The sequence below is a fragment of the Apium graveolens genome, unplaced genomic scaffold (assembly GCF_009905375.1).
Source record: "Apium graveolens cultivar Ventura unplaced genomic scaffold, ASM990537v1 ctg3643, whole genome shotgun sequence".
Lineage (NCBI taxonomy): Eukaryota > Viridiplantae > Streptophyta > Magnoliopsida > Apiales > Apiaceae > Apium > Apium graveolens.
The window spans coordinates 49,732-63,709 of record NW_027418197.1 but is presented as its reverse complement, the minus strand read 5'-3'; the positions used below and the strand labels follow the sequence as shown (position 1 = coordinate 63,709).

Here is a 13,978-nt window from a genome sequence, read left to right as displayed (position 1 = left end):
AGAAGACTAAGTCACAACTCCTACAAACCAGGAAGCTGACTATTATTCAAACTAACATGCTTATGATTAAATTCCAACATATTTCACAATTTACGGCTATACTTTGTTATCAATTGCAAATTTTAATAAAATGCTGGTAGAATGTTGGTTGGTCATGAAGTAAATATCAACGTTTTGGGGATCCACAAATGAATGTTGAGAGTGAGTATCGTAATAGGCTTACCATGGATTTTCTTGGCTTGGGAACTGGGATGAACAGCGTGAGTGGAGGTGGAGGGGAGGATGATGATCACAGTGGTAATAAGACGACCAACTCATGGGACAGGGAAGCTACCATATCAGCTGAGGCCAGGCCTTTCATTCATCCACTGTAGCCCTGGGTTTTCAAGCCATCCATGCTTCAAGGCAGGCTCCTGTGTCCCTCTCTATCTCAATGTTTATACACTCTGTGTTGTTTTTTTAGCAATATGTACGATATGTGTTTGCATGACTGTATAATTCTGTATAAAGTAAGGTCTATGTAGCCAATAGCCAAAAAATATGGCAGATTATTTTACCATACATATACCAACTTTCACATATAAAAAGGTGCTTAGTGTTGTTATTTTCATGTTTAAATATATATCTACTAACAGATTTGATGTACATTAGGGCCAAGGGGGTAGATTATGAAATAATCACCTCTCCTTTTGAATTACTTTTTATCATACTAAAAAATTATTTGTATACATTGTAAGTAGCTATTCTACCATTAGGAGAATGCATAATTTTATAGAACAAAAAATAATTGCATTACTATTTATTTTTCATGTGCAAGCAAATATACTTAGTATTTTGTACAAATATTTGCTCTATATATGTTTAAAGTGGCAACTATTAGCTTTTTGTGCACGAGATCTTAGCTAGTTGGTGAACAAGGCAGGTGTATGGAGTTGATTTCCATGACCTTAATTAGAACGAGAACATCCAAGAACTAATCAAACTAATCATTAATCTTCTATCAAATAAAGGTGTTTTGAGATATTTTTGTTTTTTTTATTATGCTATGCTTTTAAATAAAAAGCTGTAGGTTATAAATCAAAGGCTAATTTTATAATTTTATAATTTTGTTTTGAAATTTGCATTCCTGCTTTGAAAGTTGCTTTGAATCTTTATTAGTTTTCAACATTATATATATATGAAATTGCTCAAATGAGAACCCTAATTATAATGAGATATGAGATCTAATCTCAGCCCTCCATTTTATAATATTTTTTATTTTTCTTTTAATCCCTATCACACATTTCCTTTTCCCACCCAACTCTTTTCTTATGGGTTCTCTCGACACCGACCCCACCCACTTACCCAACCACTGCACTCTCTACAGCCTCACTACTCGAAGCCACCACCGCCACTCCACCACTCCTGACCGGAATGTTCACCCCCCCCTCTCTCTCTCCTCTCCCACAACGAATTAAATACACACACCACCACACTTTCCGTTTGAGCTCAGTTCATTCCCCGTTAGATCCACTTTTATTGATTCATCCACTATTAATTTCACCGATCAGAGCTTCTCCTCGAATATTAGCTGTACAATTGCTTCAATCTGTATAGTTTGAAATCCGTTGCTCAATATCATATGTAATTTTCATAAAATTCTGGTGATTCTTCCGATATGGGGGGGGTTAGTGGATGGTGGTGGTTCTGGTGGTGATTATGACATGGTGGATTTAATTGTGGTGTTTATAATTAATATGATGATTTTTGCTATAATAGTGGTGATCAGAGTTGATGAATTGAGCTTGTGGTGGATCTGGTGGGTATAGGTAGTGGCCGATTGTGGTGATTTGTTTATTCCGGAGGTGATTTTTTGTTTATCGGTTGTGAGTTGCGGTAATTTTTTATTTTTTGATGGTGATTTCTAGTTTTTCGGTGGTGATTTTTGATTTGACGGTGGTGATTTTATGTTTGACGGTGGTGATTTTCTGGTGGTCGCCGGAGGTGGTGGTGGCCAGAAATGGTGGTTGCTAGTTGTAGGAGGTGGTGATGGGTGGTAAGTAGAAAGAAGAAGATGGAGTAGATGGTTGGATAAGATGATGATATTTAAAATGAATGGTCTAGATTAAAAAATAATTTAAATTTTTATGGTTGAGATTAGATCTCATATTTCACCAAAAAAAAGTTCTCATATATATAGGGAGTTGCTCAAATGAGAACCCCAATTAAAATGAGATATGAGATCTAATCTCAGCCATACATTTTTATCCCTAATTATAATTACAACCATACATTTTAATTTTATAATTCATCTTTTTCATCCACCTCTCTGCCCAATACACCCATCAACCACCCACAATCACTATCCATCACCACCACGTACCAGCCGCTGCTCCGACCGCCATCATTCCCTCCCCATATATCAGATTCCCTCCCTCCCTCCCTCTCTCTCTCTCTCTCTCTCTCTCCCTCCCTCCCTCCCTCCATCTCCATCGTTATTATTCGTCGCTTTTTTGGCCAAACAATCGTGCGTCTCCATACCGACCGGAGTGTCATCGTTTTTATGATGATTTAGTCAAAAATTGTTCCTTCGTCATTTGAATGGTTGTCACCGGAGGTGGTGGTGGTTGATGGGTGGTAGAATTTGATAGAAGATGGAAGAATATTAAAATTTATAAATATTAAATATTAAATTAACGGCTAGAGATAAATATGTTTTATTTAAATGAGTGGATATGATTAGATCTCATATCTCACAATACTAGAGTTCTCCTTGGAGTAAAACCCTATATATATATATTGTTTTGAAAGTTACATTTTTGCTTTGAAATTTAGAATTAAGCCACTTTCGTTATTAAATTTACACTAAACACTTGTAAAATTAAACTCATGTACACACTTAACTTGAATAAAGTTTCATTAAAAAAGTTATTTTTTACATATAAAATTTTGGTTGTATATTAAATTCTTAATATTCCATATCTAAATTATTTAATTGCATATTTGAACTTCATAAGTAATATTTCACATCATCTCTTTAAGTTTGTAAGACAATTTTAGGATAGTGCTCATGAAATAGACAACTTGTTCATGTTTGTAATACCGGGGTATAATTGATATATTGATAATATATGAAATAGATAACTTATTTACGTGGATAGTTAACGTACAATCGAGAACATATTTCATAAAATGGATAACGCTTGTTAAATAGGGTTGATATGTAAAATCAAATTATGACCCCGCATAAAAATATTTCATACCCTAGCAACCTTTTTTTGGCTTCACATATATAATATTATGTCACTTTAATTAATTGCTTTCTATGTTTTAAGTATAAAATTATAAATAGTGATAATTTTTTTTTTATTTTTTTATCTTTTAACTCATACCCAAATGACATTTAAGTATTTTTTTTCTCTAAAATTAGTTTGTAAATTTATCGTAACAATATAATGTATTATGTGAGAAAATTCAGACTTTTTTAGAATATAATGTAGAACCTTTTACTTTACCAAAGTCACAAAATTCACAATATAATATAAATTTGTCAAAGGAATCGCATTGTATTGGCTAGTATGCACGGGGATTAAGGTGGCAAGCATTTGCTAGTATGCACAGGGGATCGAGGTGGCAAAATATCCTATATAATGGTGGCTCGAGGCAAAAATACCATAAATGACAAGTCCTCCTAGAAATAAACTGACTCGTTTTTCAAAAGTTCCGACATCGACACTCCTCCCTGATCTTGCTGCGAATTATAAAACTCGACATGTCGAGGCATAAGATTTTCTAGCCAAGCTTCGACGGATCCGTTGTGCCGGATTGTATTTTTTTAATGTGGTCCAGGATATGATGAAAAATGCAAGAGTAAATTCATATACATCTCATATGGTACCCACAAAAGAGCAAGTAAATGCTTGCCTGAGTCGCGGTTCAAATACAACAAAATCTAGAAGCTAGTGCCATGGCGTTTTACAAAAAGTATGACGTAGAGAACCAAGAGGTAAAATCTTAAAAGTTCTCAATTTAGATTTAGTAGTGTTATTTTAAAGCATTTTAACATCATATATATATTAGGCTATAAGAAAGGTTCAAGAAAGTGGCGATCAAGACATCAAATCCAACCCTGGGACCAAACTCTTTGTGCTAATGAATGAGGGTATCGAAAAAATTGAACTTTGAGGGACACATTTTTTGTTATATACATGAATGATTAAAAGAAAAATATTAAAAAATATAGGCATAAAATAAAATTTAGGGGCCCAATTTTTAATTTTTTTTGAGAAGATCACTTAAAAAATAAGATATTTTTAGTACTTAGTTGAACCGACATAAATATTATTGATATCTTACTTTTTATCATTCTTTCAATTTATTATCCCACCAAAAAAAAATCGCTTGGAGCTCTAAATATGGATGACACCACCATCATGGATGTCGATTATGGATGACACCACCGTCAGCGGCAATGAGGACGGAGATGAAGAGGATGCCGAGCTTTGCGAAGACGAGGAGAGTGGCGCAAAAAGAAACAGTGGTGCGAAGAGCGTTATTCAATTTTATTTAGTTTTTGGTTTAACAATGCTTTGAGCTATTATTTGAATTTTCATGTATACATTTAGTTGTATGTGTGCTTCGAACATTTATCTATTAATTTGATTGCTTGCTTAATGGAGTACAATAAGCAAATGTAGTTACTTTAACAATTGGTTGGTTAATGTATATGGTTTTTATTATTTTTGGTTGTTGTTGACATTAATGTTAGTTGGTTATAATTGTGGTGTGTTTGGAGTTGATATTGTACGTGTCTGCGTAGGAGGAATGTCAATTGTAGAACCCAAAAAAGTTATTCTAGAGCCAATACCGACTTATTTGCAGAAATAACAATCAAAATTAATCATTTGTGGGTATGAAAAACCGACCGAATTAATAACATATCGAGTGGATTCATACAAAAAATGACCGTCTCCTTATGAACAGTAGGTACAAGTTGGTTGTTTTTGAGTTTAACACTAAAAAAATGTTAACACGATATCAACCAATTCAGGAGCTCATAGACATTTTTCTTGTAATATTCAATTGTTAAGGATATAAAATGACCGAATTATTGATCGATAATTCAGTTGGATTTAATTGACGTATAAGGACATGTGTTACTGGACTCATGTTTTTAATATAGAATGACGGATTTGGCGTTTAGCATGTTTCTTTTAGTTGGAGTTATCATGATATATATATAATCTACTTATATAATAAATGTCATGAAATAAAAAAATACAATATAGAAAGACAAGGAGACCAGTCCCTCACCATGCATATATGGCCAAAAGGTAAGTGTAATGTCCAACATCCACACTACCTTCCTCTTTATCGCTTCGTTGCACCTAAATTTTCATTAAATGTGACTTTTTTGAGATATTTTCTAAATATATTTACTTATAAAAGAAATGGTTTGTAAATTCATGTGTACCTCCAACCTTCAATAATTTGCAAAACAAATATATAAGAAATAATTATCTAATATGGGGGTTTCACGGTTAAAAAATTGTTATAAATATGAGAGTATGTATTGAGATATGTGTTACATATATATAGTACCTACATATTTGAGCTTTTGTATGTTTTTCTAGTAAAATAATAAAAATCAATTTGAGTTTCCATAAAATCTAGTCCTGCCATGGCTTCTTCTCCATCAGCTACGTCTAAAAGAAGAGGGAGATATCTTTGGGGAAATCCAAGTAAGATCTGCTCTATATATTGTGGGTGCATGTGTGTGTATGTATTAACTGTCAGTTTATATATATTTTTTCTTTTACCGTTACCTGGAAATTTCAAGGGGATGAGTCAGACATATATGATTTTTGAATTGTTTTTCGATTGTTTAATTTGTTCATTTGATGGTTTGGGATATGTGTATATATGTAAATGACAGGTCATGATGCAGAGTTTGTAGCACTTTCCCCGCATAGTCTAATGGCAACAAATCGATTTTGGTGTGATGTGTGCAATAGAGGTTTTCAAAGGGAGCAGAACTTGCAGTTCCACAGAAGAGGACATAATTGGCCTGGGAAGCTGAAGCAAAAGACAAACGATGAATTCAAGAAAAGGGTTTACATTTTCCCTGAAGTTGGTTGTGTTCATCATGATCCCTCAAGAGCACTTGGAGATCTGACTACTATCAAGAAGCATTTCTCCGGAAAACATAGTGGCAAAAAAAAATTCGGCTGTGATAAATGTAAGAAGAAGTTTGCTGTGCTCGGTGACTAGAAGGCTCATAATAAGATCTGTGCTACAAAGGAGTATATTTGTGAATGTGGAACTACCTTCTCCACATGATTGAGTATATTTGGTTTATCTTTTAGTTGTGCTCTAGATGTAATTAACCGAGTTTGTGCTTGAAATTGTGAATTGATCTAGAATTATTTTTATGGAATCTCTTTCTCAATATAATATGTGTTTGGAAATTGAATACGAAAAGAGTTTGAAAAATTCTCTTAAAATACACTATAAGAAAGTAAGCCTAAATTCAAGTGCATAAATTCAACCGACCTAAATTCGACCGATTTCGCTTGTTTCCTTGGGCAAGGCTAAATAATGCGACCCGATTTTTTATGCGGTTGAATTGTTTGTGGGAATTTTCCCGCCAACTGAATTTTTTAGCGCTCCTAAATTCCACCGCTAGCGGTCGAATTTAGCCTTACCAAAATGGCGGGCTATTTGGGACCAAAAAAAATTTCCTTTAGCGATTTTATTTTTATTTCTTATGAGTTGAAATAAGCCCTGCAAAAAATTATTATCTTAGCGAGGTTATTATATTCTCGATATCATTGTGAGTAGTGTTACTTGCCCAAAATTGTGTACAAAAATTTGCACAAAATGACATGACAATTGATTTGTGATATTTTAATTGGGGATGTTGATCTGAATACATGTGCCATTCCAGTTAAAACCAAACACATATCATTTTGTACACAATTTTGTATACAATTTTATGCACCAAACATTTTCCTATTATTATTCCTTTTATCTTAGACTCCATTTCTTTTCTTCTTTACAACATATTAATTATAATTTCCTACTCTAAGACTTGGAATTAAACCAGAATTAGAAACAGTGCACATTTGACCATAAAGAGCTTGTTTTAAATATAATTTTCTTCATGTATTTATACCTACAAAAAGTTTTTTTTCAAGTATGTATCTTAATTAATATTTACTTATACAAAGAATGTTATTTAAAGATTAAATAATGACTTATAGCAGGCCTGAAAGTTTTACCCATCATCGTTCAATTTGTGAGGCTCTTAATGAAAAGATGGCAAGGCACACAACAAATTGCACCCCCTACAGCTGCATGGCTTCTGGCATTGTCGCCAATGCTAGTAACACTAGCTCCACGAGCCTGGGCCCTGCTGGAGGTTTACTAATCCCATGGAGCCATCAGCAACACTTAACTCCCCTGCTTGGACAAGGGGCCTCAAGCCCTTATTCGTTTACGAGTTTGCTATCAAGCCCATGGGTTGGATCTGCTTTTAGTAGCTACGGGGGAGCTTTGGGAGATGGAACGAGTGGTGGTGGTGGGTGAGTGGGTGGAAGTATCTTACAACAGTATGGAGGTGGCATGGAGCCTTTAAGTGATCAGATGAATGTTGCATATGGAGGAATGATGTAGGATGTGAACAATGCGCTGATGGAATGTTGATTGGTGAGGTGAATAACAATGTTTTGGTGGAGCAGCAGATGAAAGTTCACAGTGAGTATGGTGATATTCTTAGCAGGGATTTTCTTGGCATGGGAAATGGGATGAACAGCTTGAGTGGAGGTGAAGATCAGAATGGTGGTAATGGAATGCTTTAGGTCATGAGGACTCTCTTCCCTTCCCTATCTCATTTTAAATTGTATTTTACTTGCTTTGCCATTTATGACGTTAATATAATTACTATATGGAGTTAATTTCCATGACCTTAGAACTTGAATATCCAATAAATAATCAAACTAACCATTAATTTTCTATCAAATAATGTTGTTTTGGTATATTTTTGTTCTTTTTTTTATTATGCTCTACTTTGAAGTGAAAAATGATGTTTTAAATCAAAGGCTAGTTTTATATTTTTTTCATCTTGTTTTGAATGTTGATTTAGATCTTTATTAGTTCTCAACTTTATATATACATTTTGTTTTAAAAGTTGAATTTATGCTTTGAAATTTAGAATTAAGTTACTTTTCTTATTAGATTTATACTAAATACTTGTACAATCCAGAACATATAAACACTTAACTTGAATAAAATTTAATTAAAAAACTTAATTTTTACATATGAAATTTTGATTATATAATAAATTCCTAATATTCCAATGTCTAAATTGTTTAATTAAATATTTGAACATAGTAAGTAATATTTCAGGTCTCTTTAAATATTTCAAGTCTCTTTAAGTTTGTAAATTTGTTATTCAATAGACAACTTGTTAAAATTTGTAAATTCTAGAGTACCATTAATATGGGACAACTTATTTACATACATAATTCTAGGGTACAGTTGATAAAATGTTAGATAGAGGCAATGTGTAGAACCAAATTATCACCCTCCATAAAAGTATTTTGTGTCATAACAACCTTTTCTTTGACTTGTCATATATAATTATAAATCACTTTAATTAATTGTTTTCTATGTTTTATAGAAGCTATATGAAATGAATTAAACTACTTATTTTCATATGAAGAAATTAGGATAGAGGACAACCTTTGTTTTGTGTAGTAATTTAAATATTTTAAATGATATAAAGAAATTAGGATAGAGGACAACCTTTGTTTTGTGTAGTAATTTAAATATTTTAAATGCTCATTTGAATTCATATCCTGTTAATTTAAAGATATAGTACTTAAATTTTGTCATTTCCTCTTTTATCTCCTTTACCATCTTTTTGAATTTCAAATTGGTTTTATGTAATCTCTGCTGCAACAAACCTTATTCACATGATATTTTTTATGCTAAAGTGGTTACAAACCGTTCAAATATGATAGAAAAATTTAGTCATTTTTTTGAAAATTAAGTTAATATTTTGGTCACAAGTAGAGACTTAGTAACAAATTTCTATGTTAATTTCAACAACATAATTAATTACAAGAAACATGGTCCCAATTGTGATTTCATATAACTAATAATTATCTAAAATTAAAAAAAAAAGACTTTCATCAAATTAATAACAAAAGTAAATTATAAAGAATGATTAATAATTGACTTAAATTAAGCGGGTCCTAAGTTTAAATTTGATTTTGCACTCTACTTATTTTTCCAATCTAAATATACAATAGTAGCACAAATTCAAGTTTAATGTGACATTTTATAACAATCAAAAGTTAAAAATATCATAGCATATAAGAATATTCTTTTCATCACCAACTTATATATCACTTTTTAACTTTCCTATATTTAGAAATGCAACATCCATGGGAAATATAAACATTTTTCTCCTGAATTTTTTTAGTTCTGCAAAATACACAAACTAGGCTTGATAATTACTGATTTAATTTAGTTGCTTTTTTTTCTACAATTTTTGTATTTAAATAAAATGATTTAATAGATAATTTGGTTTAGTGTATAACATTTATTTTTCATGTGCAATCAAGTGTATTTAATATTTTGTAACAAATATATGGCGGAGAAAATAATAATAATACTGTTTGGTATATTTTTGTTTTAATTTTTATTATGTTCTACTTTGAAATGAATGACCCTTAATTTTTGATAGTTAATTTTGAGTCAGTGGCCAGTTTTATAATATGCTCATTTAGAATCTTTATAGTTTTTAACTATATAGTACATATTTTGTTTTGATTTGGTAGTTTCATTTCTGCTTTCAAATTTATAATTAGTGTAAAATTTTACATCTATTTAAATTTGGTAATTTGTTACATATACTATTTTACCTGCAGGGCTCATGAAATAGTTTACTTGTTTTTACATAACTATAGGCTATATGGACAAGGGCATTAAAGTAGGGTTAACATTGATAACCAAATCACCCCATAAGCATCCAGCTGCCCTAACAAACTTTTCTTTGGCGGGATATCATTATATTCATTTAACTCAAATATACAACCTTAACTCAAATATTATAACTCTAACTCAAAATATATACATTTCTGACTCAAATATTACAACTTTAACTAAAATTTATTTCCTAATATTTAAACACTTACACCTTTAAATCTACAACCCTAACTCAAATATTATGATTAAACAAAATATCAAACTTTAGGCTAATCAAAGTATAAAAAGTACTCCCTCCATCTCATATTATGCCTCTTCTTTGATTTGTGCCGGTCAAATTGACCTGAAATTTATTAATAATTTATAATTGTACAAAATAAAAAAATTACATCACCGGAAAGTAGATTTAATCTACTTTAATATATAATTTTTAATTTTTTGAAATAATATACGGGTAATGTTTATTCGTTAGTCAAAAGTTGGTAAATTTGACTTCTATAAAAAGAAAAGTGACACATAATATGAGATGGACGAGTATATTACACAAACCCACAACCCTATATTGCTGCTAGATAAATTATCAACGGTTAAGGTTTAATAAAGTGTAAAAGTGAACTAAACAAACAAAATATTTACTATATCAATTTTAAAATAACAGTTAATTTAACTTAATATATATTTTTTTCAAATAAAAAATACGTAAAAAAAACAGGCACCTAAACAAACAAAATCTTAACTATATAATTGTTTCAATTTTGTATACCTACTTTTAAATATTGCAGTTTGCATCCCTTTCTTTGAAATCCCATTCAAATTGCACCCTTTTTGCCATATTTTGTCAAATTTTTAGCCCAAATTCTTGTCTTCAATAACATAGTTAATCTATTCTTGAAAAGGAAATATGAGATATATTGTAGGAGACAACAAATATGACTAAATAATTTGGTAAAAATGCTGCATGTTGAATCGGATTTCAAAGTAGGGGATGTGAACTGTAATTTGTATAATTTAATTTAATTTCTACAATTTTAGAATAAAAACAGTAATATATATTTGAAAATAAATGTTACTATATTTGAATATAGTAAAATCGCAAAAAAAATTTAGAAAAGTTAGTATTTTTGGTAATTTCTGATGTTACAATTACCTCAACTTTAAATTGACATAAAACTTGTGATGTGCACTCTTTATGGCAACATGCACACTCGTATAAAAAAACAAAAACAATATGCACCTTTCTTTTTCTTTAAATTTAGTTAAAAACACTTTCACTTTTTTTTGTGTAACATGCCCAGTGTATTGTATACAAAATACTTAACATCTTGGCCAACTTAAAATAAATATTAAAAATGTCATGATGATATTTTTGCCGCCGTGGTTTCTCGACAGGGAGCCGCCTTGGTCTCTCTCCAGACAGACATGAGATATCAATTATTACATATAAGAGTATTCTAAAGAGTTCTATTCATTTAGCTTATACTTGAAAACTTGTATATTATTACATATACCCTAATTAAAAATGAAAAAAAATGATACATAAACTTGTTGGCCAATGATCCTTTGATAAACGACTTTCTCCTTGCATTACTCAGTACAAGTGCTTCCGAGAATAGTGCTCCGGTGACTCATATTATTGAATATGTCAGCAAAGTCAAGACAATTATAAAAAGAGATAAGGATATGAATCTATTTTTGACTTATTAACATTCTTAAATTTGTATGCAACCCATGCTATAAGCTGTGACTTATGTGTGACTATATATACTACAAGTAACATGGCCTTTATCGGCCAAAAGTAATTCAATAAAAATGAGCCGTTATTACCAACTAGAAATTGTAGTCATTTTTTTGGTTTATGAATCGTAAAAATAGTTGCTTTTAGTCATAATCTACCAGACTTATTTTTACTGTAATTCGTGTAACCCTTATGCCATTGCATACATTATTAATGCCAATCATCCAAACATCTTCATATCACTTACAAGCCACAACACAAAAATATTAAACTAAATCAAATCATAAACAATAAAACATACTATCAAACTATTAGACTATTAATAACCCACATAATACATAATGATATATATTTACAGATTAAACCTTAATTCCAACAATTTGAATTCCCATCATAAACAATAATAAAATTAACAAAAGTTTAGAACAAACTAGCGACCTAAGCGCCACCGCCATTGCCTACTACATCCTCATTGTCTCCCTCCACGTCTTTGTTGTCGCCCTCTATATCCTCCCTATCCTCCTCGCAGCTCTGCTGTTATTTTTGCCACAGCCTTGTCGTGCCATCTGTGACGCCTATGTCAGTAAGTTAGAAACTTTGTAAATAACTAAAATAGCTAAAATTTGTAATACAAAAATATGTAAATATTATAAAAAATATCTGAAATGATAAGTGTTTAATTTATTTATTTGTCTTCCGCCTCATAACCGAGGTTCAAATAAATAAAAAATATTTATTTGTTAATTTTTTTCAATTTATATTGTGAATAATTTTTTAGGGGCCATTGAGTTAGAGATAATTGCCTATGAATCATATATTTAATATCAAAATCATATGTCATTTAAATATATCTTGTAATTCAAAGTTACAAGAATGAAACTGACCACAACATTCAAAAAGTAATAGAAAATCCAAAATCCAGCTGGAATCTATATAATAAATGACAAAAAAAAGTCAGTGGGACCTCATTCCCAGCTGCAAATGTGGCCAAAGGGGCGTGCATAATCCATAACATTACCATTACCTTTCACCACCTTCCTGTTTACTACCTTCCTCAATACAAGTAATATGGTGAAAGAAATGCTTTTAAATATTTTTTTAAAATTAATTGTGGCTAGAATTAACCCTGGTAGGTACCTGAGTCAAGTGACCATGGTTAAAATGTTATTATAAATTTGAGAGAGGATACAAATAGATCACATACATCCCAGGCTTTGAGTATTCTTCTACTACAAATCAATTTTAGTTTCAAGAAACACCTAGAGAAATGGCTTCATCTGCAACTTTATCTCTTATGGCTTTTTCTGCCTTACCAAGTGCTGCTGAGAGAAAACAGCAAAAACGTCGAGGAATTAATTCAAGTAAGATATTATATATACAGAGATATACGTGCGGTGTGAGTATTTTGGTCTTAATTTATCTTTGTGTCTTCAAGGATATATATTTCAATAAATCTAATGTCCGGGTCAGAATGTTTGTGACATGGTTTTTTAATGTGTTTATCTGACGTCTCTATATATGTGTATGTATGTGACAGGCCCAGATGCTGAAATTGTCGCACTCTCACCCAAAACTCTGTTGGCGACAGATAGGTTTTCGTGTGATGTGTGTGGGAAGGGTTTTCCAAGGGAGCAGAACTTGCAGCTCCATAGAAGGAGACACAATTTGCCAGGGAAGCTCAAACAAAAGACAAGCCATGAAATCCGGAAAAAGGTTTTCATTTGCCCTGAAATGGGTTGTGTCCATCACGATCCATCAAGGGCCCTTGGAGATATTACCGGAATCAAGAAACACTTTTCTAGAAAACATTGCGAAAAGAAATTTAGCTGCCATAAATGTAACAAGAAGTATGCCGTAGACTCTGACTTGAAGGCCCATAATAAGATTTGTGGTACTAAAAAATATAAATGTGAATGTGGAACTACCTTTCCCAGGTGATGGTCATACCACAAGTCTCTCTTTTAATTCTAATTGATTACATAAATAGTTTTCTGTTTTCGTGTTAGTTGTGATGTATCCAATTAATTAGCATTGGAGTTTGTGCTTAGCACTGCAATTTAATAGTGGAAGTGATTTCGTAAAGTTCTTTTTTCTGGTATCTCTTGATATAATCTCTGTGTTTGGAAATTGCAGAAAAATTGTTTTAATATGAACAAATTATAATTTTCTATCTATAATTAACTAAAGGTTAAATAATTACTTGCTGCAGGCGTGAGAGTTTTACCTACCATCGTTCCATGTGTGATGCTGCTTGTATTTCCTCAAATGCTA

General features: G+C 31.5%; 1 protein-coding gene across 1 annotated transcript; it reads left to right on the top strand.

Moving 5' to 3' along the window:
* The first annotated feature begins 4,425 nt into the window (after nucleotides 1-4,425).
* Nucleotides 4,426-6,249, top strand: LOC141701252 (protein indeterminate-domain 13-like). Its single transcript, XM_074504935.1, has 2 exons — nucleotides 4,426-4,519; nucleotides 5,915-6,249. The coding sequence occupies exons 1-2, from the start codon at nucleotides 4,426-4,428 to the stop codon at nucleotides 6,247-6,249; spliced, it is 429 nt and encodes a 142-aa protein (XP_074361036.1).
* Nucleotides 6,250-13,978: the final 7,729 nt, after the last annotated feature.